General features: G+C 47.4%; 1 protein-coding gene across 3 annotated transcripts in view; it reads left to right on the forward strand.

The window, feature by feature from the left end:
• Window positions 1-25,232, forward strand: part of CADM1 (cell adhesion molecule 1) — a 324,569-nt gene that overhangs the window by 275,452 nt on the left and 23,885 nt on the right. For all 3 annotated transcript variants that reach the window (XM_016208949.2, XM_016208950.2, XM_016208948.2), the window contains exons 6-8: window positions 9,816-9,915; window positions 12,950-13,122; window positions 17,614-17,694. In XM_016208949.2, coding sequence (XP_016064435.2) covers window positions 9,816-9,915; window positions 12,950-13,122; window positions 17,614-17,694 — 354 coding nt within the window. The remainder of the gene's footprint in view (window positions 1-9,815; window positions 9,916-12,949; window positions 13,123-17,613; window positions 17,695-25,232) is intronic.

Raw genomic sequence — 25,232 nt, forward strand, 5'->3', positions numbered from 1 at the left:
GAAGTGGGCGCATCTTTTGGGGGCCACCGTTCAACCTCCTACAGTATCATATATTTAAATTGAGCAAAGCAAGGGATAGGGAAAGTTATGAAAAGTTTCTTCTAAGAGACCACCATCCCATTCCAAGTGTTTCTTACACCGTGAGTTTAGCTCAATTTAACATTACATAATGCAGGTTTTTCTTGTTAATTCATTTCATCTGCTTCATTATGGAGCTTCATTATGGGCATCATGCTTATAATTTTCATATCACTAAAACTATTGTGGTGTAATGTCCCTATAATGGGAAAACATAAATGATCAGATATTATCTAAATTGGCAGATAGTAGATTTCTTTTGACTTTGTTAATATGTAATTCATTTAAGCAAACTTAATATCCATTAACTTCCCTTGTAGGGGCCCATTAGCTTTAATAATACATTAGCTTCTTTGTGAGACCTGAGTAGATACTCACCCAGTCCCCACCCCCAAACTTTTAGTAGCTTCCCAGAGTATCTCCTAAACAGAATGTAACCCACCCGCCTACAGTTACGCTCCCTCCCAAAGGCCAGGCATTCCAGGCACTGCCCCTCCGACCCCTTGGGAGACTTGATCATGATATTTATAAGCCGTGTCTTCCTTATGCTGTAGATTCCAGTGGCATTTGTCCCTTAAGGAAAGGAACAAAGCCCCATATCTGAATCCATTTCACTTCAATCTACAAAGTACCGCCAGCCCCTAACGGCAGGAGAGCAACTGTGATGCCTCTGCAGATGCAGACACGGCTGTTGATCATTTGTAACACTAACACGGCATCTTTTTATGGGAGGCACACAAACATTTTATCCTCAATACTCCATATTTCAGGATGTATGTAAAGAAAAGAATTTTTGCATAAAAGAAGGTTAAGAATTACAAAATATTATACCTTATTCTGAATGGAATTTAGAGTCTGATCTGGCATCCTAAATAAGACTCTCTCTCTTCAAGAAAGTCACCTGCTGGTTCACTCTCCTCCGTTCCCAGAGCACCCCTGAGAAATTGGCTGAGTCGGCCAGGAATTCCTTAAATAGCTTCTTCAAGAAAAGATTAACAAAATCATGCAGTCACGACACTTTGTTCACAATTTAAGAAGTCTGGCCCGGCCGGGTGTGGCTCAGCGGTTGAGCGTCAACCTGGGATCCAGGCGATTGGGGTTCGATTCCCAGTCAGGGCACATGCCCCGGTTGCGGGCTCTATCAATGACTCTCTCATCATTGATGTTTCTGTCTCCCTCTCTCCCCCTCCTTTCCTCTCTCTGAAATCAATAAAGATCTATAAAAAAAAAAAAAAAAAAAAAAAAGTCTGTTGACCGTACAGTTTTCCCAACTTCAGTTATTTGAGGGCCACTTTGACAAGTTTTACCATATCAACAGATCATCTGTATTCTTACTCCATTTAGAATTTAGCTTTAAGTCACTTTATTGCTTTAGCCTACCCAAGACCTATGTAAAAAAATCTATAAAATTATAAGTTTTATTTGCTATGTATATCTAATAAAGATTAGTTAAAATAAATAAATATACAACTATTATGTTTTAAGTGTTTTTTCCTTTGCCCCCTAAAAAGATTTCTTATATTATCAGTGATAAATATTGACTTATCACCAAGAAATACTGAGTTCATCCCCAAACCTCAGATTAAGCATTGCTCTCCTTGGGGGCAAATCTGACCTGTGGGATTAGTGTTCAGTATAACCCCTCGGCTCAGCCTGGCCCATTTTGTTACATGGTGGCTATCAAACCTCTTTCTCATCTAAGAGGATGTGAACAGGGTTAAATGATAGATAATGGACTTAAATTCTATGTAAATTATGTCCTCTTAAGAATACTGTTTTTTATAAAAGAAATGAAATAATGAAAATCTACACTGAATGCCATTAAATATCTTACTTTAACTAGGACAGTAAAGGGAGGCGGGAAAAGTGAGTACAGTGCTACCATATTGCGTAGAAGACAAGGCTTGAGCTGCAACTTGGAATTGCTTTTGTCTTGTGGATTTAAGTCCTAATTAATTGAACACAGAATTTTGCAGTGCTTTTTGTTAGGATCCTTTATTTGTGGTACCAGGAGAAATTGTTGTGCCCAATTATGTGAAAAATCAGCCAGATGTGGAAGCTGTCATACTTTTAATAATCCTTAGATTTTTGGTGAGTGCAGATATTAATTGTGTAGTATGCATTAAAGTGATTAACATCAGTGTAATTTATCATCTGGAGATTTCTGAACATAAATAAATGAGTTGTTTTGTTCACAAGGTGTTGACCCCTTCAGAATTAGTGAATTAAAGCCCCCTCCCCCCTTTTTATTATAAATATGAAAGCACCACGATCAGCCAAGTGTTCAGTTATTTGATTTTCTGGGGCATTAGCTGCTCTTGTTTGTGACATTTCCCTGTTGGGTGCTCGTTTGCAAGCTCATTAATAAGGTTTTCTCATAGGAACGTTGCTGGGAACGAAGACCATACAGTAGGGCTCTTAGCCTCCCAGCTTTCGTTCTGAGACTCGGCAAGGATTCAGCAGCAGCATGCAGTTAAATGTTTAAAACAGAAAATAATTATGCTTGCAAGATGAAATGCAGAGCTCTCTTTCCTTAGCTGTTACGCAGAAAACAGTTTTGCTTTTGAATGTTCTGAGCTACATGACCCTAAATTCTTTCTGTGCGTGTTTTTATGCCGAGGTGCGTAGTGTTGCTGGAATTTACAACGTGGTTAATTACAGCAGAGCGCGATACAATTGTAACCCAGTTAGCGAGCTTCAGATCTGGGGGAGCGCGCTCTTGTCAAATACAGGCCTGTGTAAACGAGAACAGTGCACTGTCTGTGCGTTAAAGGAAAACTGTCTAAATAGCATCAAGGTGGCAACACATAGCGACATAAGCTGGGAACTGAAAGGAAAGCTGTGACCCTCAGTGTGGAATTCGGATCATCGTGCAAAGAGGGGAAAACCTGGCTGTGGACCGAGGTGAACCTGAAGCTCTTGAATTACTGCTGTGTCTGTTGCTTTCTCCCCTCATAGCCTTGCTCTTTAAAGTGTTCTTGCAGAACTCCTTGTTTTGTGAGGGTTTTGTGTGTGTGCGTATTTATAAAAAAATAAATAAATAAATAAGAGACGAGTCTTGAAAGGGAGCGTGAAACAAAGACTCCAGAACTGGGTGTCTGAATGCCTTCCCTGCTGATTACCGTCTGACAGCTAATCGTGTTGGAGAGCAGCATTTCAGAATGCGTTGTATTGACTCGTGGAGTCAGGTATTTTGTAAATCCATGTTCTTGTTCATCCAAGGTCCAGAGAAGGCTAGAGTTTTTCTTTCATTCCTCAATTGGTGGAAAATTGGGCGTTGAGATGATCAAACCCTGTTCTTTATCTGCACCAGAATAAATGTTTCTCGGCGTCCACGGTGCCCTGCAGTGAAGGAGGGAGGGAAACCTGGAAACGGGAGCCTTTCCTGTTCCACGGGGAGGGTGAGGTGGAGCTTCCAAGAGCAGCTCTTGTATCTCATCGGCTCCCCGTCAATTCTGTTCCCAGGTTGTATTCTTCAAAGCATAATAGCTGGCGTTTTCAGATTGGGCCTGTTTCTGCCTGGTCTCCCGTCTCGGTCTCTTTTCATAAACACAGTACACTCTCCCTCCCACTTCTCATTCTTTTAATTTTTTTAAAAAGCAATGCATTGGTTTCAGGGAAATTATTTCAGTATTTATTACTCCTCATGAGAGATAAGACATGGAGACCCTCTGATTCAAACTGATGTTTTAACCTGTACATTTTTGTATTAACGCAAGTTCCTGATCTTAAGTGTATAGATGGTCAGTGATGCATTCTGCCACAGCGGGCAGGAAGCTGAGTAACCAGTATTCAAATACAAAGAGTAAATATTTGGCCAAGTACATTGTGAGCAAGACCGGAATGACCCTAAGGAAGAGAGCCTTCGCCTCATCCCTGCCTTCCATGGACACCGCGGGAGCAAGAGGCCTCCCACCGCCACGTCTCCCTGTGTCTCGCTGTCTGGCCTCCTGTGTCAGTGAGAGATGCCTGTCTCTGCGGCGTGGACGGTGAACTCCCACTTGGTGAAACTGGTCTTCTGACGTGCGCTCTTCACTTACCGGTTTTAACCCAGGGTCAGGTTTTGATTCTGTGAAAGGTTTGATGATTGTGAAGCTGGCAACTAAAACCTAAAGCGGATGGTGAAGCAGCACCCTTCATGACTTTCCTGAAGACGCCAACACGAGATGCACCAGAAGTTTCAGTAGGCGTGTATCCAAGTGGGAGAATGTAAGTCAAACCTGAGCGGAACCTCACACTGTGGGAGCTGGATTGACCTTCCAAAAGAGGAAGACAATTATATTTGATAAGGGCTGTTAAAGCACTTACACAAGGCGGCTGTGTACCGACGCCGTGGCAGCCTCCCGAACCCAAACCAGCCAGTGCAGCTCCCAAGAAAGTGAAGCTTCAGCGCAGCCGGTCACAGCCAGGTGGGCGCCCGGATGAGGCGGCCGCAGCCCGCCGGTCGCGTCAAGCTCGCTGCGCTGCTGCCCCCTCGCTAAGCGCCCTCCAGCCGGGGGTAGGGCGGCGCGGTCTGTGCTGCTCGTTCAAACTGACGGGCGCTTAAGCCAACCCTCGAATGTCGTGATGCGCCCCGCTGATCGTGTAGCAGGACTAAGGAGGATTCACCGTCGGTTTGTTTATTTGTTTTAATCAGCAGAGCTAGAAATAGAAATCCATGCCCTAGCGTTTCTCCACTGTCTCATTCATTCATTCATTTGGCAGATGTGTATTGAATACCTACTGAGTGCCACCAGGGATTCAAAAACCAAACATTTTCTTTTTATAGAGCTCGAGTTCTTGTGCAGGAAGTCTTGCTATAGGATTTTCTTGCCCGGTGTTCATTTCAGATCTTGAAGATTTCTCCCAGGTAGCGCGTGTGCACCCGTTCACAGAGCACCGGAAACATAGCTGCCACACCATCACAGAATACAGTCTGATTCTGCTGGGTAAACAGTAATTTCAGTATCTACAAAAGACCGGCAAGTTGCAACAAGAGGAAGCTGCGTCCTGCCGCGGGGATGGGCCATGCTGTTCCCCGTCAGTCGCCATGTTAGACCCCTCCCACTCCCGGGAGCCCCCTGGAGCCTAGCAGACCTCAGATGTAGCATCAGGGGTTCCCTCACCTTGCAAACAAACTACTATGCAGTGAAAGGTATTCAGGAAGGTACTAGGACAGAGAAAGCAAGCCTTCTGCAGGGTGCTGTAAGCCTCTGAGAGCAGAGCGCAGGGTGGCCCTGCTCTGACCAGTCCCACACCTGCGTTACAGACGCTGTCCCCTCAGTGCAGACTCCTCTCCCAAACACTTAGGGGCCGATTCTTGCTTTGAGCACAAGTAGCCCCCAATACTCACCAAGTCTCGGGTTAGTCTTTGCATTGTCTCCTACTCCAAGCTGCAGTAATCCTCCGCGATTGACAGAGACTCTTTGGTCAGTGTGTCCCTACCTGCACACACAAGCTGTACCTCAGTGGGGCCCTCCCCCGGCCATGTGCACCACAGTGGCACCCTCGGGTTCCGTTCCTGACACTCTGGCCTCCTTGTTCTCCCTGCTGGGCTCTGAGACAATGAGCACTTGTGTTGCAGGCACCTAGCCCACCTTCCCTGGTATTCCTGAGTATGGGATGGAAGCTAAGTAAGGGATGTGCAGAGCCCGAGTCCCAAATGCAGTGGCAGGAGCAGATTCGCACTGAAGCCCTTGGGGCCGGTTCAGGCAGCCATCGGGGAGCATTTGATGCCCACATTCTGGACCTAGAAATCTAAGGGAGAGGGTGGTGCTCGGGTCCTGAGATGGCAGGCCTGCTGGACTGAGGGAGGCCTCCCACGGGCCCCAGCTCTACTTTCTGGTGGGACAGGAGAGTGGTGGCATCCCAGGGAGACTGCAGAGGACCTTTTTATTTTATTATTTTATTATTTTTTAAAATATATCTTTATTGATTTCAGGGAGAGGAAGGAAGAGGGGGAAAGAGATAGACAGAAACATCAATGATGAGAGAGTCATTGATCGGCTGCCTCCTGCACGCCCCCTGCTGAGGATGGAGCCCTTAACCCCGGCATGGGCCCTGACTAGGAATCGAACCACGATCTCCTGAATCCTAGGCCGGGCTGCAGAGGACTTTTTAAAATAAAAACTGTAAAGCCCTGACACATGGGTGTTGATCCAGAGAGAAGGGGACTGACTTCATTTACGCAGGAGAGTGAGATACAGGTTACAGGGTTTTGAGTTTCGTCTTCTGAAAAGATCATGGACTGTGCTGCAAGGTCAGGCTGGCATGAAATCAATGGTAATCTGCCAGCAGGCATTCTGACCTCTTCAGGAGTTTCCTTTTATATATGTGCATATTCCCTTTATAGAGAGAGCAGAGTACATTCGAAGCCTCGTCAAATCAGAGTGTCTTTCTAATGTTATTTTTTAATTGGCTGCTACTGTAGTGGGACTAAAGCCTCTCAGTGTTTAACCCTCTGTGCAGCTCTGATGAACGAATGTTGATGCTATGGCGCTCTTGCTAAATGTCTTTTATGGGGTTTAAAAAAAAAATTGCTGTGTATAATGGAAACCTCACACTCCTCGGCCTAATTTATTGGCTGTTGGTGGTGCCGTGTCTGTAACTGTAACGTTCCAGAAGTGTGGAGGACCTAACTATTTTTCTTACTTCTAAGCAGCAGCTCCACTCTGTGATGACTTTAGGCCATTCCAAGCATTACATTCCTGGACAGTTATTGCACTTGGCCAGAGAGTGTCCTCTGGCTTTTAGCCTGTGCCTCCCAACACCAGCCGAGGTGTAAAAGGGTCACCAGAAAGTGGGCTGGGCCTTACCCCATTACTTAAAAATAATCTTGGAGTCTGGTTCTGTTTCAGAAAAGATTTGGTGGGTTATAACGTATGACTTATGAACATAATTAATATATAAACGATGAGGTCTGGGCTGTTCAGTCAGCCGTCTGGATTGCTCGGTATGTGGACATCAGATTGTAGTCAGGACCTTTCTGGGAATTTTAACATCCCTGGTTCTGGAGGTGCCAGCGCAATCCGAGGGCTCTCCGAGGGCTTCTGGTCCACTTGTTGAGAATACGTACGTTCCTCTTTCAGTGAGGACAGGGAACCAGATTTGCCTGTGACTTCCCTTCACTCGGGGAGGGCTCTTGTCGCACAGGCCTTCTGCCTGGCTCCTAAGCTGGGCTTGAAGGAGCCCCGCTGCCCCACAGTCAGATAACATGCCTGGAAACACCGCATCTGTCAACAGAGGAAGACATTTTTTCTGTATAATACAAGCAAGATGAATGTTTGCCTTTTTACTCGGCTATTAAGGTAACTGTGGCAGCTGTACCCATAAGGAGATGGTAGATGCTCCTCCAGAAACCTGAAGCGTAAATTAGGAAAATCACGTACCAAAAATGAAGGTGCATTTTCTGTGGCTTAGGATATGATTTTTTTAAACATAAGTTCCAGGTATAGCAGATTTATAGTTTGTTCACCCTAATTTATGTAATTGACAACTGGTAAACAGCCATTAGTAACATAGGAAAACATTTAACCAAAACAAGCGCAGTTGTACTGAAAAGGCAGAGTGGACTAGATTTTCAGCACTGTCTTTATTATTAATGGAAGTTGAGCATGTAGCACCCTTAGTGGCTGTGCTGAAAAATATACCCTCTCTGTTTGCTGTAAATTACACAAGGGGGGGGAACCCCAAAAGTCTTCCTCATAGGCTCACAAGCTCTGCTCCCTCTTAATTACTGGGCTGAAGTCAGCAGTGCGTGGAAAGTGTATCCTTCGGTGAGTCAGAGATTGACCTGTAAGTAAACGTTACATTTCAGCCCAAATTTTGGGCTTTAAATTTAGCTTCACCCGGCGTGGTTCCTGGGTAAGAGCGGCAGAGGCTCCCTACCAGGAACCCCAGCTGGTGCTGTTTGAGAAGGACTGTCACTGTAAGGGAGCAGGCTCTTGTGGTCTCTGTGATTGTTGTTGTGTATTGTGTGTTTTTCATAAGCTTCACCAGCCAGCTCTACATGTGTGTGTGTGATTCCACCAAGAGCCACAGGCCCACTTAGTCACCCCGAGGTGGTACTTAGCGTAAGGTGCAGCGTGGCTCTCAGAGGAGCTGCCCAGAGCTCCTGCTTTTACCCGGCAGCCAGCCCTCACTCAGGGTCACCCTGTTTATCCAGTGTGTCCGGCTCTTTCATGACTGCCTTCCCACCCTGTCGTCAGTGTCTGGAAAACCTCTTCGCCATTTGCTCTTAAGCATTTCTTTTGCCAGCAAGCCTACGAATAGAGCCGCGCTACCTGCAGGGTCCTCGGGAGCTCCAGGCCGGTTAGCTTATGCTCTCTGGCAGGAGCCTGAGCCTCCCAGAAAGCTCCACCCGCTCACAGGGCCGCGCACGGGCGGGACGCTCGGGAAGGCTCTGCGGGCCACGCGGTTTCGGTCATAGAAAGATCTCTGATGAGAGCGAAGACCATCAGTGCGTGTGGAAAGCCCCCAACCTAGAGGAGACTCCCCTGCGCAGCTTCCTGAGCTGGGCGGCTGAGCGCTGGGCCCTGCCCTCTTCTGCTCTCCCTTACTCCATAGGATGAATGTTAAGGAGCCGGCCACTGCTTGTAAAAGGCCAGAGGGCTGTTGTTTAGGTGATGTGATTGTCTGACAAAGGGAAGTTATGGAAATTGTTCTGACCTTTCAGCCGACTGATGTCTTGCCTTCTCACGTTTCTCTTGGGAACATTTTCAAAAATATACATTTACAGAGTCACAGAATTAAATGAGAAACTGACTTAGGGATTAATAGCTTGTTAGTTCAGGACAGAAAAAAAAAAAAGCCTCAGTTTCATCTAGGTTTTATCGGTAAGTGTATCTGTACGAGTGTTTAATTCCAAGCTTTCCCACTTCCCTGCCTGCTCCCTCATTCAGCTCTAGTACCCAGACCACCCAGACTCCCAGTTTTAAGTAGCTAGTGGAAGTAAGAATATGTAGATCACCTACCTAAGTACTCCCTGCACACTGGGTTTTAATAATGGATCGCTATTGGAAAATACGGCTTTGAATCAGAAATTTCTCCCAGCATACATTTTGTGGGGCTGTCTCTCAGGTTTATTTCTACTTCATTCTCGGCACCAGGGTTCTCATCCCTGAAACTGGGGTTTTCTTCCTCCAACCATTATGGTTCCCGAGATAGTAGACTCTCCGGAGACTGTCCTTCCTTCCTATTTATATGTTTACATTTGAGAAGTCAGAGTTTAATGAGGGGCCACCAAGACCTCCCGTTTCTTTGTTTTTAAAGCCGTTTGAGTAGAATGCGGAAGCTTTGCCTTTCCCATCTGAAAACAAGAGCGTAGAAAAGGCAAACTTATTAATATGCAGTGTCACAACATATTGTCACATCGTAATATATGATATATGATAAAATGTATCAGTTCCGAGCACCACAAATATCTGTGGCTTCACCTCAGCATGAAAGCAAATGAGTTTCCTTTAGCTTGAGTGAGTCTGGAGATAAACTTCAATGTAACAAAATGTATTTCACAGGAAATGTTTGATGTGGCGCAGTTGGCTTATGAATCTCTTATCTATTCGCAGTTCACTCCTTAGAGTTATTAGTCAATTTAATTTGAGCAAATGCCAGGATTACTAACTAATTAGAAGGGTGTTAGTGCGGGCAGGAGGGTGGGGAGCGGGCGTGCGGGGACGCGGGGCGCTGGCGGCTCCGCGGCTGGCTGCGCCTGATGGTACCCTTTGCTAAACATTGTGCTTTGTGTTACTGTCACACAGATAAGCCTCAAGTGCACATTCAGATGACTTACCCTCTACAAGGCCTAACCCGGGAAGGGGACGCGCTTGAGTTAACCTGCGAAGCCATCGGGAAGCCCCAGTAAGTTTTGAAGGCCAAGGCTGGCGGAGGGTCACGGGCGGTGAACGTCTCAGCACAGACATGTGCGTTCACAGCTCATTGGCCTGTCACCTGTCTCCTGCCGTAAAGATGGGATATTTTTCAGGAAATAAAAGAATATTCAGTTGAATAAATATCTGTGGTTCTTAATGGTGACGTTGGGGAGAAGAATGAAATGCCAGCTTAGATTGAAGTCTCAGCTAATTCTCTTTTATTATCATCAGCATGATTGTCAGAACTGTTTTCTCTCATACACAAAAAATAATCCCAATAAGTTTTCAGTGTGCCCACAGTCTAGTGATGTATCTGCTCCCTCCGTGTTAATGTCTAAAGTGCTGGAAAGATAGTTGTTAGACAGAAATGAAGCTGCTGTGTTTAGGGCCAGCCGCAGGCAAATGAATTTGCCCTACCTTTTAATTCTGCTTCTCTTTCCCTCAAAGAAAAGTGACTACTGGAAATATTTTTGTTAGTATAGAATGATTCAGGAACTCTTCTCAAGATATATACAGGGTATCCCCCCAAAAATGTATACACACTTTAACAGCTGATAGCACAGTTTTGAAAATGAAATGTATTTTAATAAACACTGCATTTGTAATTATTCAAAGTGTGTGTACACTGTTTTGGGGCCACCCTCTATATGTATGTGAAAAGAACCAGCGAACACTCTTGTTTTATTGAAAGTCTGAAGCGCCTGCGTTACTTGCTCCTGCTAAAGGGATGACGGTGAATTAGAGGAACTCTGTATCGTCACTAATACAGCAAAAAGCCATGTGGCGGTACCACTGTGGGTATTACTCAGTTTAGTCTGGGGAGGAGGGAATCTTTCATCTTTCTAGTAGAGTGAAGATTGGTGTTAGCTTTTCTTAGGTGAAAAAGTAATCCATGGGATCATAAAGTGGTGCATCAGGTCAATGTTGGGCTTGGCTCTCAAACTCCTAGGGTCCCCAACAGAAATAGCGTTGAGCTCCCTCTGCTGTCCCCGTGGTATGATTTTCTTCCTCTCAGAGTTTTGCTGACCAGCGTCATCACTGTTTTCATATTAGGAGCTTAGAGCAACCTTAACAAGCTTCCTCAGAAGCTTTGGAGAGGATTTTCCCTATTACAGCTAAGGAATGGCCTGTGACAGGAGCCCGGGAGCCCTCCCGGGGGTGAGAAGCGGTTCTCTCTGTACTGGCCACTGGAGTTTGCAAGATGACCATTAGGAAGTAGGCGGCCATCGAGGTCTGTCTCCTGGTCTTCCAAAGCTGCTGGTTAAACAGTCCGCTTTGCAGAGTGGTCTTTCCTCCCTGGACACTGCGAAAGACTCGATGTTTCTATATGAAAAATGTCTGAATTATGCCCTAGTTAGCACTTTCCTTACCTCCAAAACAATTCTCAGGAGAGAAAAATGATTCTCGGGCCTCTTGCCACTTGCCACACCTCTATTCAGCCGCATTAGCCACATTTACAGTGTATGGCTTGCTACCCAGTATTTTGTTTTTCTGTTTCTTCTCTGAAGAAGGCACTGTATTCAGTTGAATGTGCCACAGGGACAGTAAATGACACATTGTCTCGGGACGTTTATGCCAGAGAAAGGGGGTGTTTGTTTCTCTGGAGCAGGAGGGGGTACGTGTGTCCCAGCAAGCACGCATCCTCTGCTGCCATCCCTTCTAGCATATTACCTATTTATTTTCTCAAGAAATCACAGACAATAAAAGTGGTAATTTAACTTGCCGTTAACTTGCCGTTAAGTGTTCTCTGCACTTAGCCCTCTGACTGTCTCAGCTGTCAGACCTCAGGACATCAGTCTGATTGCTGGGTGGCCGGAGCGCATCTGCAGTGCTAATTTTTAAATAATTTGCTGAGCTGTGATGACAAACCCATATGTAATTAAAGAGAAATTGTAGCTTCAGTCCCATTTGGAAATTGGAATGCTGCTTGGCAGGGCCGGCCTGGTGTCGGATCACCAGGAGCCTGGCTCTTGTGGCACTGCCCCCAGGGGTGGCGCTGGGAACTGAGAGGACGTTACCTCTGCCTGAGTCCTGTTGCGCTTCCTTTCAAGTGACCGAGTCGGGCACAGTCCTGTACATGGGCTCGGTCTTACAGGAGGCTGAAGCAGCCGCCTTGACAGGCAGAAATTGTAAAGTCAGTGCATTTGAAAGATAATTCATGTGTCTGTAATTTTGGCTCTGGAGCCTCTTGTGAAATTTGCTTTTTCTGCTGGACGCGAATGTGGTACTTAAGTCACTAAAACAGGCTTGTGTGTGAGGAGTAAGCGCCCCGGGACGGAGGAGTTCAGGTGGTGATGCGCCCATGGTAATGGCTGAGCCCTCCCTAAGGCTGCGGGCCCTGCGGGCGCACGCAGGGCGGGGTGGCGGGCCTGGGGAGCCTGTAAGGAAGCACCTGCCCGCTGGTGGATCAGGTGGGCAGGGCAGCAGGGGGGCAGCGCGTCCTGGGTTGGAGGAGCGCAGGCAGGCCTAGGGGCAGAAGAAGCGGTTGCATCTTTCCAGAATCAGAAGAGGTGCTTTTTCAAACAGCAGAACCCAAAGGAAAGTGCCGTTCAGATGTAAAGTCCATTTCTTCTTGTGAAACTTGAAATCCATTTAAATATCACAAGTGTCTTCTAAGCAAGTGTCTCGGTGTGTCAGTAACCGTCAGATTAATGCGTGCATCACTAGCCAAGAAAGGGATTCCCCTAATTAATGAGATGATTAACAATGGGTGAGCTCCGTCCTGTCTGAATTGGTGTGAAACCACACGGCAGGGCGCAAAAATAGGGTGCATTGGTTATTTGCTGATTTGTTGAAGGTAAATTGGAAATGAGACTCCCGCTTGCGGTGTGTTGAAAGTTTTTCAACACCTGATAATGTTTAAAGAAAATTCTATTCCAACAAATTTTTTGGAGACTTCACAGCTGTAACTCTGTGAGCCTCAACTATCCTCGGCAAGCCCTCTAATTGTGTCGCCCTGCGTGTGACCGAGCCGCTCGGCCGTGCGGGCGGGTAACGGCTGTCTCCTGCCCTCTCCCCCGCAGGCCCGTCATGGTGAGCTGGGTGAGAGTCGATGACGAAATGCCCCAGCACGCCGTGCTGTCCGGGCCCAACCTCTTCATCAACAACCTGAACAAAACAGATAACGGGACGTACCGCTGCGAGGCCTCAAACGTGGTGGGGAAGGCCCACTCGGACTACATGCTGTACGTATACGGTAGGTGAGACTCGGCCCTCCTGCCCTGCTCGCGGCTCACTCCCACAGCCTTAGGTCAAGTCAGAAACCAGAGACCCATTGTTTCCTTCGAGAGCTCGAGGAAGCCTGGCCTGGGTGGGCCCAGAGTCTCCCCTGGGAGGGCCCTGACTTCCCCTCTCTTCTCTAATCAGGGCTTCCCGGCAGATCACAGGGTCTGGCTGTGCTGAGCGGGGAAGCTGTGTCCCCAGGCACACGGTATGGAGATTATGTGAGAAATAATGACTGCAAAATCCAGCCTTACCAATTAATGGCTTTTCAGCTTAGAAAGTTTATTCCCAGTGGTATTTTCCTATGATACCTGGGCTAGCCTTTCTCCTGCTTTGATGAGCAGAACTATCCTATTTCCAGCATGAAGCTATTACATTACAAGAAGATGTTGCGAGGCAGTAAATACATGGAAAAAATAGAAGGTCCTTGGTAGCTACATTAACAATCGATAGATACTGCTCTAGACACAATTTTTAAAAATTTGTCTGCTTTCTTAATATCTTTTTAAAGGATTTTAAAGCATATTATAAACTTCATTCTCTAATAAACAAATTTTATTGAGCATCCACCATGTGCCAGGCATTTTAAAACTTTTTCCCATTTATATCTTACTGTGAATTTTGTGTGTGGTGAATATTTTCTACTTAGTTGAGGCTGCGCACTGCCTCTCTAGCCTTATGATGAGAAGTCGAGACTCTTCTGTTCAATGGAAGTCTCTTGGTTAGTTTTATACCAGGAAAAATAGCCATAAACTGACATGAGACAGAATGAGTCACTACAGGCATGAAGATTTCAGTGTCTTAGAAACAGATGAACATGTGAGCGCATTTCTTCCTAACCCCACACTCAGGAACACACGCACGCACACGTGTGTGGGATACCCACAGCATAGTCTTAGGCCCTGGCCACTGCTCTTTTGAAGAGTAGGGAATCACGCTCTTGTTGGAAATGGAAGCATGCTTTACACTGTGCCTGCGCGGATATTAAAATGACACCTAGCCTATAGCTGAGGTGGTTTTTTTCTTAGCATAATGCAAAATTAAAGGGTCACCTCTAATCACCTGTTAGTGGGCTTCCGAGGTCTGTTTTCTTTGCTCACGGCCGTGTGGCCTGCGGTCTGCACACAGTAGCATTACTTTTCCCCAGTAGTTAAAGAGATGAGTGAAGGAACTGACTTTTCCGCGTAGGTGGGAAGGGATGCCCCTCTTCTAGGTGACAATCCACAGAGCTACTCTGTTCCTCGGACTGTCCACAGTGAGCCGATGGAAGGGGTGGAAGGTGAACCCCTCCCTTTTGCTTCTACACTCACCCCTCTGCGCTCTGTCCATCAGGGGTTGAACCTCATGTGATCCCGGCATTGCTGTTACCCAGGTTTACAGACTCGTTCCGCTCTCTCTCTCTCTCCACAACAGATTTTAAAAAGCAGTGACAAATTTCCACCAGTCTATTATATGCTTCCTTGATTCAGACGACTGAAATACCTAGAAAGACACTGTTGATTTATTGTACCTGCTGTTCCTACATCCCTAGATGGGAAACACTTTATGGATTTGGTGGTCAGCCGTATTTGAATAGTTTTGGATACTAGCTCATGGCTAGTATTTATTGAGTGCTCACTTTGTTCCACGCCCTGGCATGACTGACTGTTTTACATGCATGGTCGCATCTGATCCCCACAGTAACATCAGGAGGTGAACCTTGTCATCATTCCATTTTACAGATAATAAAACTAGGCTTAGAAAGGTCACAGGACTTGTCCAAGTTCACAAGGTTACTAAGTCAGAGCCCCAATACTTTGACTCCAGAGTCCACAATGAAATTTCTATCTTTCTTTGTAGTTCCTTTTATTCTCACTGCTTTCCAGTAGAACACCTCCCTCCAATATAAGATTGCTCTTCTGGAATTAACTCACTGGGCCCGAGTGCATTATTGGAAAGCCAGGGCACATAGAGACCTGCATGTGAGATAAGCACGTCTCATACACATATCTCTCACGCAAGATAGGGCCTTGTCCTGACAAGGGACTTGCTGGATCTGCACTGTACCACCTCTCTCCCCAACTATGCTCCTCGCAGGCCTTGGGAAGCAGACTAGAATACTCACCTGAGCCACTGCTAGTCTATTGGTAAAATATTCTAGCAATCTGAGAAGATGGTGAATAGATTTTCTTTTCAAGCTGATTTACCGTACTACTACATTAACTTTCAAAGTACCTTATGAACTAAGAGTTAACATGCCTTTACATCGTTTAATTCTCTGGAAGTAACTTCTATACCTCGAGAATCTAGCTGCTTTGTGCCTGAGCCCCAGTTTGTTTTGTTCTGTTAGCTTCTGGGTGTCAAGCCCAGCTCATTAGCTCTAACTCTGCATTTTTTAAATAGTGACCTCATATTACTCTGGTTGCAGGAAATGATCTGAGCATTGAATTTTTACCTGTTAACAAAATCTAATTCATGTAGGTTGCTGGAGCCAGATGTGAAGGACAACGTTTTCCCCAGCAGTGATGAAAATAATTGAAAATGTGTGATTGTTCACAACATGGAAAGAACTGGTGACCTGAAGTCTCTGCCCTAATTAGTATAGTCCAGTCCTTGTTTATAACCAACTGTATTTTCAAATCACCTTCAGGTCTTCTTTGGTTGTATTGTGGACATCACATATTTATGCATATGCTTTCACAGTTAGGTACAGAAGTAGCAGTGCTGTGTATCAGGGGAGTCTCCCGGATACAGGTGGTCCCATTCGGTGATAAATATCGTGGCTGAACCAGCCCAGAAAAAACACATTAGCTGCCCACACGATGGGCAGCAAGCCCGTCTGGGTACAGTTGCGTTGGGACTGGAGGGAGCAGGAAGTCTCCAGGGCTCGGCTCCGGGCCGGTGCGCCTTGCTCACCTGTGTCTGACCTGCGCATGCAGCAGGGCCCAGGTGCATGCAGGGGATCCGCCAGGTCACAAAATGCTTCCCCACCTGTGGGCCTGTGAGAAAGTGTCTAAGGAGCAGGACTGAGCACACTGCCTGTTCTTCTTAAAAGGTAGTTTGAAATTACCAATTTAATGGTTTCTACTTCCTGGAGGAGAGTGAGGTTTTAGTTTGTTTTGTTTGTTTTTACTGTACTCCTCTAGCCTCGTGTGAGACTGCTTTAAACAATAGCTTAAATTCCAACAGCTTACACGAATAGTCCTGTGAAATGGAACAATTCACTCTTGTTCCTCACTGTCAGATTCGTACATTTGTGTATGTCTGAAAGAAGAAGTCTGTGAGGGACATAAACCCCAGATTACTGACCGATAGCAGGGATCATTTTAAGCAGAACTTACAACCAAGAACTAAGGTAATGTTTTCATAAACTTTCAGGAAGTTGTACGAAACCCAATAAAGGTGCAGTATATAATTAAAGTTTTGATGTATTAATTAGACAATCTGAGAGCTCACTTGGAGATTAAAGGACACCAGATGTGTCAGGGAGAAAAAAATTGACGTGCTTTAGGTAAAATTTAAAATCAAAAGCCTTCAAGTCATCTTATGCTCTATTACAGCAGAGTGATCGCTCAGTTCAAAGTCTTGCTGACAGTTAACACATTCGGTTTGATCATCTGGGCTTAGAATTTTTTGCTCTTTCATATTTGCCCTTCCCTTTTCCCCCAAATAATTTCAGAGATGATAGAAGGATATACGGTGATCAAGCATCTGACAGAGGACCCCTTTGGGATTCCTGATTTTGAGGGTCAAGCCTCATTTATACTTAGTTCTCTTGTTTACAAGACGGAAAACGTTCTTTCAGTTTTATCACCATCGTCCACTTGGGTCAAGCTTTTAACATGAGCAAAGGCAATGAACTTATTAATATTGATAAGTTGTAAAATTTTATTGACTTTAAAAAAAACAGAATCTCAGTAAAACCTCTCACGCCTGGACCTTGATATTTAGCAGTGACATTCTCTCTTCTTTGTATAGAAGGAGACAGAGGAAGCAGCCTTGCCTCCTGCTGGGCTGTGTGGTGCAGAATAGTGGAGTTAACGGTCCTGCAGCCCGGGAGCGGGAGCACCCTCGCCCTTGGCCTTAGGAGCCCTTTAGATAGAGCGGCGCCACCTCCGCCTTCCTCCTCCCGTCTGTCAGAGTATAAAATGAAATGACAACCGCCCACCCTCGGGTGCTGAGTTGGTTTAACTCACCTTTGAAGTTGGACCAGGTTGGGGGTGTCCCGTGTTTTTATTTTTCCTCCCTTCTCTCCTTCACATCTCATCGCTCGTTCACTTCATTAATACAAGTCTCTCCTTTCTCAGCTCTTCCAACCAAGGCTTTGGGATGAATTCAAAGTCATAAATCTTTGGAGGGAGACTTCTGGTTTTCAGAGGGAGCCGTCGGACAAACATCTCCGCGTCCTCACGCCTCTGCTCGTCATTACTGATCATTGTTGTGTTCAGCATTGTGGGTTTGATTTTCCTTTTTTTTTTTTATCCAGATCCCCCCACAACTATCCCTCCTCCCACAACAACCACCACCACCACCACCACCACCACCACCATCCCTACCATCATCACAGGTACGGTGCCTTCATTGCCATGGAACGGTCCTGAATGTGTGTTGTTTCCGGTATGTATAAGGAGGCCTGCGCTCCCTGAAGTCCTCGGGTGTCACTGCCCCTTGATTTTACCACTTCAAAGACTGTGTCCTCGGGTTGAATCTTGAGGACTTCAGAAAATCTTTAGCATTCGAGCATTTACAGCTCATTCGAGAGAACTCTTGGCGGCGTCTTTGTTTAAGCGCAGCGCTAGGGAGAGGGCGCCCGGCGCGGTAAGTATCCTGGCCTGGGTCTTCTCGCCTCGCCTTCATCTTACCCACGCGAAGGGAGACACCCCTTTACCGTGCCCGCGTGGGCCATGGCCCCAGGGCAGCGCCATCCTCCTGCTGACCCCGCGGCTGCCCGTTTGTGCCGCCTGGGCCGCCCCAAGACATCGGAGGGAGGCCCTGCGTGTGCCGCGGCCCCGTGAACCGTGGAGGGCGAGAGGCGGCCGCTGCGCCCGCCGCGTTACCTCTGCACTGACGCGCGGGCGCCCGTGACCGCTGCCTCCCGTCCGACTGTCACTGGGGGAGGCGCGCCACCCCCCTCCCTGGGCTCCCGCGGCCCCCGTACTGCTCGGCGGTGCCGTGTGGGAGCCGGAGTCCCCTGTCCGCCAGGAACAAAGGGTCACGGCGCATCCTGTCGCCTAGACACGCGGGATTTCCGTAGGTAAGGCCTTCGCCACCCACTGTTTACACAGAAACATGTCAAACGATTATTCTGTGAGGAAAACCCCTCTTTAAAAAGTAACTTCCTCTTCCATTCTGCTGTCTGCTGAGACCGCAAGGCCCGCCTCTGAGCCGCGCGCCCGGGTGTGCGGCCCCCACGCCGGGCTTTCCTAAAGGCACTGCGCGTCATCCCCCGTCTTCCTGGGGAAACCCTCTTCACCACCCTAGGTGAGGCGCCATCACTTGCGATGACTTTCTGGAGACAACTTCAGTTTTCACAGGAGTCAGGGAGACGTGATGGCAGGCAGAGTATTTACGGAAGGAGGAGTCTCATCCGGACTCGGGTTTCTTCACCTTCGCAGCGGGCAGGGGAACAGAGAGATCTTGACGCCACTAGTGAGGATGTTTTCGAACGTCGGTTATGAAAACATCGGTGCCTTAACTTAAGATCTGAAAACCCATCAGTTGGTCTTTATGTCTCACTCTGAACTCAGCTCTATGGAGGCTGCTTCCTAAATTCTTGTCCGTGTGTGTTTCTGCTTTAGCTTGTTTTGCTTTTTGGCTCCTCTGCGTCTCAGTAAACTCAGTTTGTCCGCAGAGTGGGTGGATCCTCCCCGTCTAGACCATCGGCAAGCACAGTGAAGGGGCCCCTTCCTAACTCCGGTCCCCAGAGCAGCTGTGCTGCCAGCCGCCCGTCCTCCGCCCCAGTCATTGGCCGGCCTTACCCCTCGTCTGGGCGGTGTGCCTCCTTAGGCCTGCACGCGTGTCACCAGGTTTCCAGTCCCCTGGGCCGCCCTGTGGGTGTGGGTGTCAGCTCCTTCGCCCGATCTCCACTGGCCCGCACGTGGAGCCCCGTCCCTTGCGGAGCACCTGCAGCCATCCGTTCCGTTCCGTCTTTGTAGGGTTGCCCAGGGTGCGCCAGCCTTTATTAGCTCTCCTGTAGCTGGTTCCATGGAGAGCTAGCCAGGGTCGCAGTTCAAGGCAGTTGAGGCCTCGCTCACGGTACAGACACCATGGCTCTCTTTCATGTAGAACAACACTTTCCATTTGGGGCTGGCCTCTCTCCAGCTTAGGCTTTTTCTTTCTCTAAGGCCTGTCTTCTGCGCCCTAAACCAACCCCCCAGCCAGTCTCAGCAGCCTGGCAGAGGCGTTGTGGGCCCAGCTCTTACCTCTTCACCCCGACCCCAGCTGGTCTTATGTCCTCCAGCAGCTCCTATTCGCTGCTGTCAGGTCAGACTGCAGACACCCCACTTAAGAGGACATTTTAAATAAACAGTGTCGTATTCCTGTCCACCAAAGGCATCTATGATAGGACCTTGTCCTGGCTTCACTCTCTCTGCTCCTGGACTCACTCTGCTCCTGGCTTCTCAGTTCAAGGTCATGCAAGGTGGTCTCACAGGCACACTGTAGCTCCTGGTGTCAGCAGTTGAACCTTCTGTGCACACAAATGCACTTGTGGTCATGAATTCCCAGGTCCTCACTGGCATGCCCAAGAGCAGCTCAAGGAAAATCGCCACTAAAACAACACTGGAGAATCTGCTGCCTTAGTGGGTGTGATCTTCTAGGCTTACTGTCTTAACAGGCAGTCTTACATACGTTTATCTCGCCCAGAAAGTACACCCGTGGAATTTAACATTCGCTCCTTTCTCCAAACAGACTAAAGGTTATGAGCTGAATGGTTCTGTGTCTCACGTAAAGGTCCAGGCTTCCTAGACTTGGATCGGTTCCTGCAACATTTTCCAAACTGAACCTTGACAAATGTGCAGCTAAATTAATTTCCACTCTTCTCTCTTGCACTCTTTGGTATATTACAGCCACCATTAGCCTTAAAAGCTTCAACAGCTAAATCCAATGACAGTAACATAAAGCCTGAGCTTGAAGAAGCAGCAGCAGCAGCCCACAGTCATCTATTTCTTCTCTCCCAGGCAAATGCAATAACTGAAACCCATTCCCCAGGTCAGAGTTTCATTACAAGGAAATGTACAAATGCAGTAGAAAAATATTTTTAAACTCAAAAGGCCATAGTTGATTTCTGGTTTCTCTGAAGAAAGTGTTCCATTGTTACCGTCGATCTTCTGTAACCAGGACTATCACAGTTCCCCGTGTTAGGGAGGCAGACTGTCCTTGAGCTCCCAGTCACCCAGCTCCCTCAAAGCAGGTTACAGCTTCGTCCTGGAGACCACTGAAAGGGTCTGTGCACCCAGTCTGCATCGCTGTTGCCCCCTCGGAGTCGCAGCGGGGGTGGGCAGGAGCAGCCGGCGCCGGTCCTCCCCGTCCTGTGCGCAGGGGCCTCCGCGTGAAGGCAGCTTCGTGGGGGGCGGCTGTGCAGGCTCTGCTGCACTGAAAGGAGTGCTTGCTGTCAGTTTGCCATGTCGGCGCTGTTATGGCCTTACAAGCATATAAGGGCATTAATAGCATTAGAATCTTTTTCCAAATTAAAAACAAACCCACCCAGGGTAGAAGTGGCCGGGAGCCACGCGGAGCCTCGGTGTGACCTGCTCTTAGCGTCTTTGGTGCCTTGCACTCCGTCAGGGACGTTGACCTTCAGCATGACTTCCTGTTCCAGGCATTGCCGTTGGCAGGCACCCCTCCTTTCTCCCTTCTCTTTTTTTTCTTTATCATGTCAGGTTGTCCACGTGGTTTCATTCGTGAAGGTCTGTGCTGTCATATGGGGGGCAAACTGTGTGATTGACATTGTCCCTGCAGCCCTCTGTCAGCACACAGAGACTGCCGGCCATTGCTGGGTAAGAATGTTCGTACAGGCTCCCCCGAGAAGCCAGAGCCGAAGGAAAGCCGGCCCGAAGGACGGGGGCGTTCGGCTCGTTCCGGACTTTCTGAAGTTAGTTGGCTTCGTGTGTCAGGCGCACTTGGACTTACCTGTTTCTGCGCTTGGTGACGGCTTTCGCCCGTCTGCAGTGCGATGAGCTTTTCCCTCATCACCACAGGAGAGTGCGGTGCTCCCCTCCCTGGTTGCGGGCGCACCGCTGCTTCTGTCTCGTTGCCCGGTCAGAGGCTCGCCCTGGGCCCCACAGAGCCCAGCACTCGGTGTGAACACCCTTCACAGCGCTTGTGTATTGCTTAGGCCAGGAGGCACCCAACCTGCAGGCCATACTGTGTGTGCGACCACCATCAATTAAAAAGTTAAAATCACCTTAGAATGAGAAATGAATAGCTGTAGGGCCAAATTCAGAAACACTTAGAAATCCCTTCATAAGAATGAAGTAGGTCATTTCTAAATGAGTTTTTCTCTTTTTAAAATACATACCCAATTAAGTATTTTTTGTTTCTTGGAAAAGAAACTGGCAGGGTTTTTCTTATGGGTATCTAAGACCTCAAAACCGTTCAGCTGGAGACAGTGAGCCCCGCCCTCAGGCTCACGCCGTTGCTCTGGCTTTCATAGTCCAGCAGCGTAAGCTCCGAGTGTAGTGCAGTTCAGATGCCACAGGTAAAGAAAGTGGCACGGCCCGTGTCCTTCAGGAACATCTGTAGACTGCGCCAAAGGGGGAGATGCAGACCACAGCGCAGGCTTGCAGTTTCTTAGATACGGAGAGGAGCACCCCTGGGTTTGAGGCTGACTCGGGCATGGCGTGTAAGCTGCTGCGGGAAGCTTTCCCCGCGGGCAGCCCCTTCCCCGGGGCCGGGCCGCTGGCTCTTTCTTGGCTGGTGGTGGTCACATGGTGCAAGCGTGTGTGCCTGCCTGGTTTTAGGGGTGCATTCAACAAAGATCACGCACCGTAATATGCACAGCCCTGTGCGAGTGCCTGTGGAGCCAGCAGATCCTTTAGCCCCTCAGCGTGTGGCGCGGGAGGACTGCCGGGGTTGCGTGCACGCCACAGCAGGAGGTACGTGGGCAGGGCCCACAGCGGCAGGGGCAGAAGACAGGCGAGCACCAGAGGGGGAGGGCAGGTCTGTGCCATCGAGGAAGGGTAAGCATGAGTAAGAAGGGATGGCACAGCCACCTCCCCTGCCTTTCAGGGCCTCGTGGACGAGCCTCTTCTCCCCGTAATTATCCTCATAGGATCCTGGGTCTCCTTCCCTAAAGCAGTGGTTCTCAACTGAGGGCAGTGTTAATGCACCAGTCCCTCCAGTGCCCGCTCCCCACCCCCCCACCCGGGGCCTTTGGCAGTGTCTGGAGATGTTTTTGGTTGTCACAACTCAGAGTACTAATGGCATCTAATGGGTAGAGGCCAGGGGTGCTGCTAAACACCCTATAATGCACAGGGGGGACGCACAGGAAAGAATTATCTGGCCCGAAATGCTGACTGAGAAACCCCTCCCTAAAGGGAACCAGATGTGAATTTTCTAGGGACCTTGGTGGCAGCCTCATTCTGGCAAAGAAAAACCTTTTTATAATGCCTTTGGGAAGTGAGATGTCAGAGGGAAAGAGCAAGATTGGCAGGCGGGGAGTGGGGGGGACGGAAATAAGAAAAGAAAGAATGGCATTTTGGGAATGAAGCCTGAAGGCCTAACTTGCTCCAAGCATCTACCTTCAGTGTGTGTGTTTATGTTCCAGGCATATATTAACCATTGTTACTAGAAAATGCTCATCTTTCATCCTAGAATGTTTGCTAAATTGCCTTTTCTCTGGAGTTGGCATCTGCCCCGTGAAGACGGTTTTTCATTCACTGTTTATTGAGTACTTATTGAGTGGTCCTGATGTGCCAGGATCCCTGGTGACAAGAATATTGTTAGACACTAGTAAATACTCGTGTGGCCTTTTATGAAATGAAAGTTTTGCCCCAAAAGAACATGACCATTTTTTCGTACTGTCTTAAGTGAGTGCATTTTTATTTTGCTGATGATTATAAACCTATTACAAACAGCATTGTAGCCTACCAGGTTTTGACCCATACTGATTTATGAGGGAAGGGAAGCAATTAGAACACTGCAGTGATAAAGCTCATCTGATTCTGCATTTTTTTAAAAACAAGAATGAGAGATGGAAACTGAGGTTTTTTTTCTAATGTTTCTGTCATCATTTCCATACTTATCTGCAAGCAATAATATCATAAAGAGGTTTCTTGGGATGAAAAGTGGTAGGTAGAGCTACCTTGGGCGTGGAAATAGGGACTTGGCGGGAAGGACCCAGACCTCGGGCGTCTAACCCAGGATGAATGTTAGCTACGGCCGCCGCTTCCCTCTCCCACCAGCCCCAGTGCGGCACCCTCCTCTGTCCTCGCCTCCCTGCGCCCTGCCCTTTCTTCCACCAGCATTCACACACAGCACGGCAGAGGGATCGTTTTCCTTGTTAAATGAAACCACTGTACAGGTTCCTGTTACAGTATTTTCAGAACATCTGGTTTTCAAATGAAAAGATCTCAGGGGCACAGCAGCACCAGGGAACAATTCTGTAGAAGCTTTTAACAAAACTTGAAATTGTTTAACCAAAAAAAATCCCTCCCTTTCCTGCTGCTCTACGACACGCAGTCTCTGCCCTCGAAGGGGAGGACTTCAGAGGTGAGAGAGCTTTGTCGTCACTCTCAGATACGGCCTTTAGCTGCCAGTCTGTTCCTGTCCGCTTCTCCCACCCCCGGTAAATGGGAGTTTAATTAAAGCACAACATAGACACGTAGACGGAAAGAAAACTAACCAAGAAACCAGTAGGAAATACATTTCAAAGTTTAATTTTCCAGCACGTATTTTTGCTTTCAATAGATCTCAAATAAGTCTAAGTAAATAAATAAACAGAAGGGGACAGCTGTATTTAATATCTATTGGCCAGTGCAGTACAACTATGAAAATAAAATTGTTAGGGGGATTCCTTTCCTGCCCTAGTGTCTGGATTTAAAGCAGCTCCCTAACAGAAACTGAAGGGGAATTCAATTAAGGAAACCCATCGGCTCCTTATTGACTTTAGTTACGAAAATAAACTGGGGGAAAGTGTATTAAAATATGTCTGGACTGCTTAGTATGCTTTCATTTAAGCTTATGACAATCAAAATGGGAGAATTTAAATTCTTTACAATTAAGCTCAGCTTTCGAGCAGATTGGGTTCTCTGGGTTATTACACTGCATTTTTTAATGTACACCCTGCTCGCTCCCCTCAAAGCCCCCCTCAACGCAGCCTTGCAGTGACTGCATCGGGGAGCAGGAGCACCGCAGAGCAGTTGGAGAAGAAAAAGTATTTAAGGTTGTGAATTTAATTTTGTTCTAGGATTTTCATTTTCATTTATGGCACCCGTTGTGTTTGAGACTACGGACTAATTTATGGATTAGTTTTAAACCCCCAGTCTGTCACACTCGATGAACAATTCTAAGTTGGAGAGAATCCATATGAAAGGATTAGAATTTGCCACAGTGGAGCTTACACATGACTGTTTCAACTAAATATTGCCCAGCTGCCTCTCAGGCAGTCACTTTTTTTCTACTTGGTTAAATGGCTAGTGTCTCTAATCTCACACATTGTCGGGGCCTTTTCATTTTGTGAATATCACATTCTGCAACATGAAATATAGATGATGTTTAATTTATTCAAGATGGGGTCCCATAAATTGCTTGTGAGGCTGGGAGACTAAGAAGAAAAGTCAGTATTTAGTGAGAGGCACATCTTTCCGATAGCCGTGTGGGCGCACCCTCGGACACCTTGATTATACCATTAAACAGCTAGAGAGGGGCTGGTAAGAATGGGCACCCCTGCAGGGTTTTCAAGGACACTGGGTGGTTTTGTGTTGACCATATAAAATAAGTGTACAATAAATTCGCCTTCACTGTAATTAAAATTAAAATAGAGACAAAAGCTCGGCGAAGCCTTTTTAATCTCTAACCCTGCACCACCGAGAGTCCAGCTCAACTTTCTGGGGCCTGTTTTGCTTGATGGCCCTGCTCAGAGATGAGACGAAACGAAGTTCAAAA

This window comes from Miniopterus natalensis, chromosome 11, assembly GCF_054644295.1.
Source record: "Miniopterus natalensis isolate mMinNat1 chromosome 11, mMinNat1.hap1, whole genome shotgun sequence".
NCBI lineage: Eukaryota > Metazoa > Chordata > Mammalia > Chiroptera > Miniopteridae > Miniopterus > Miniopterus natalensis.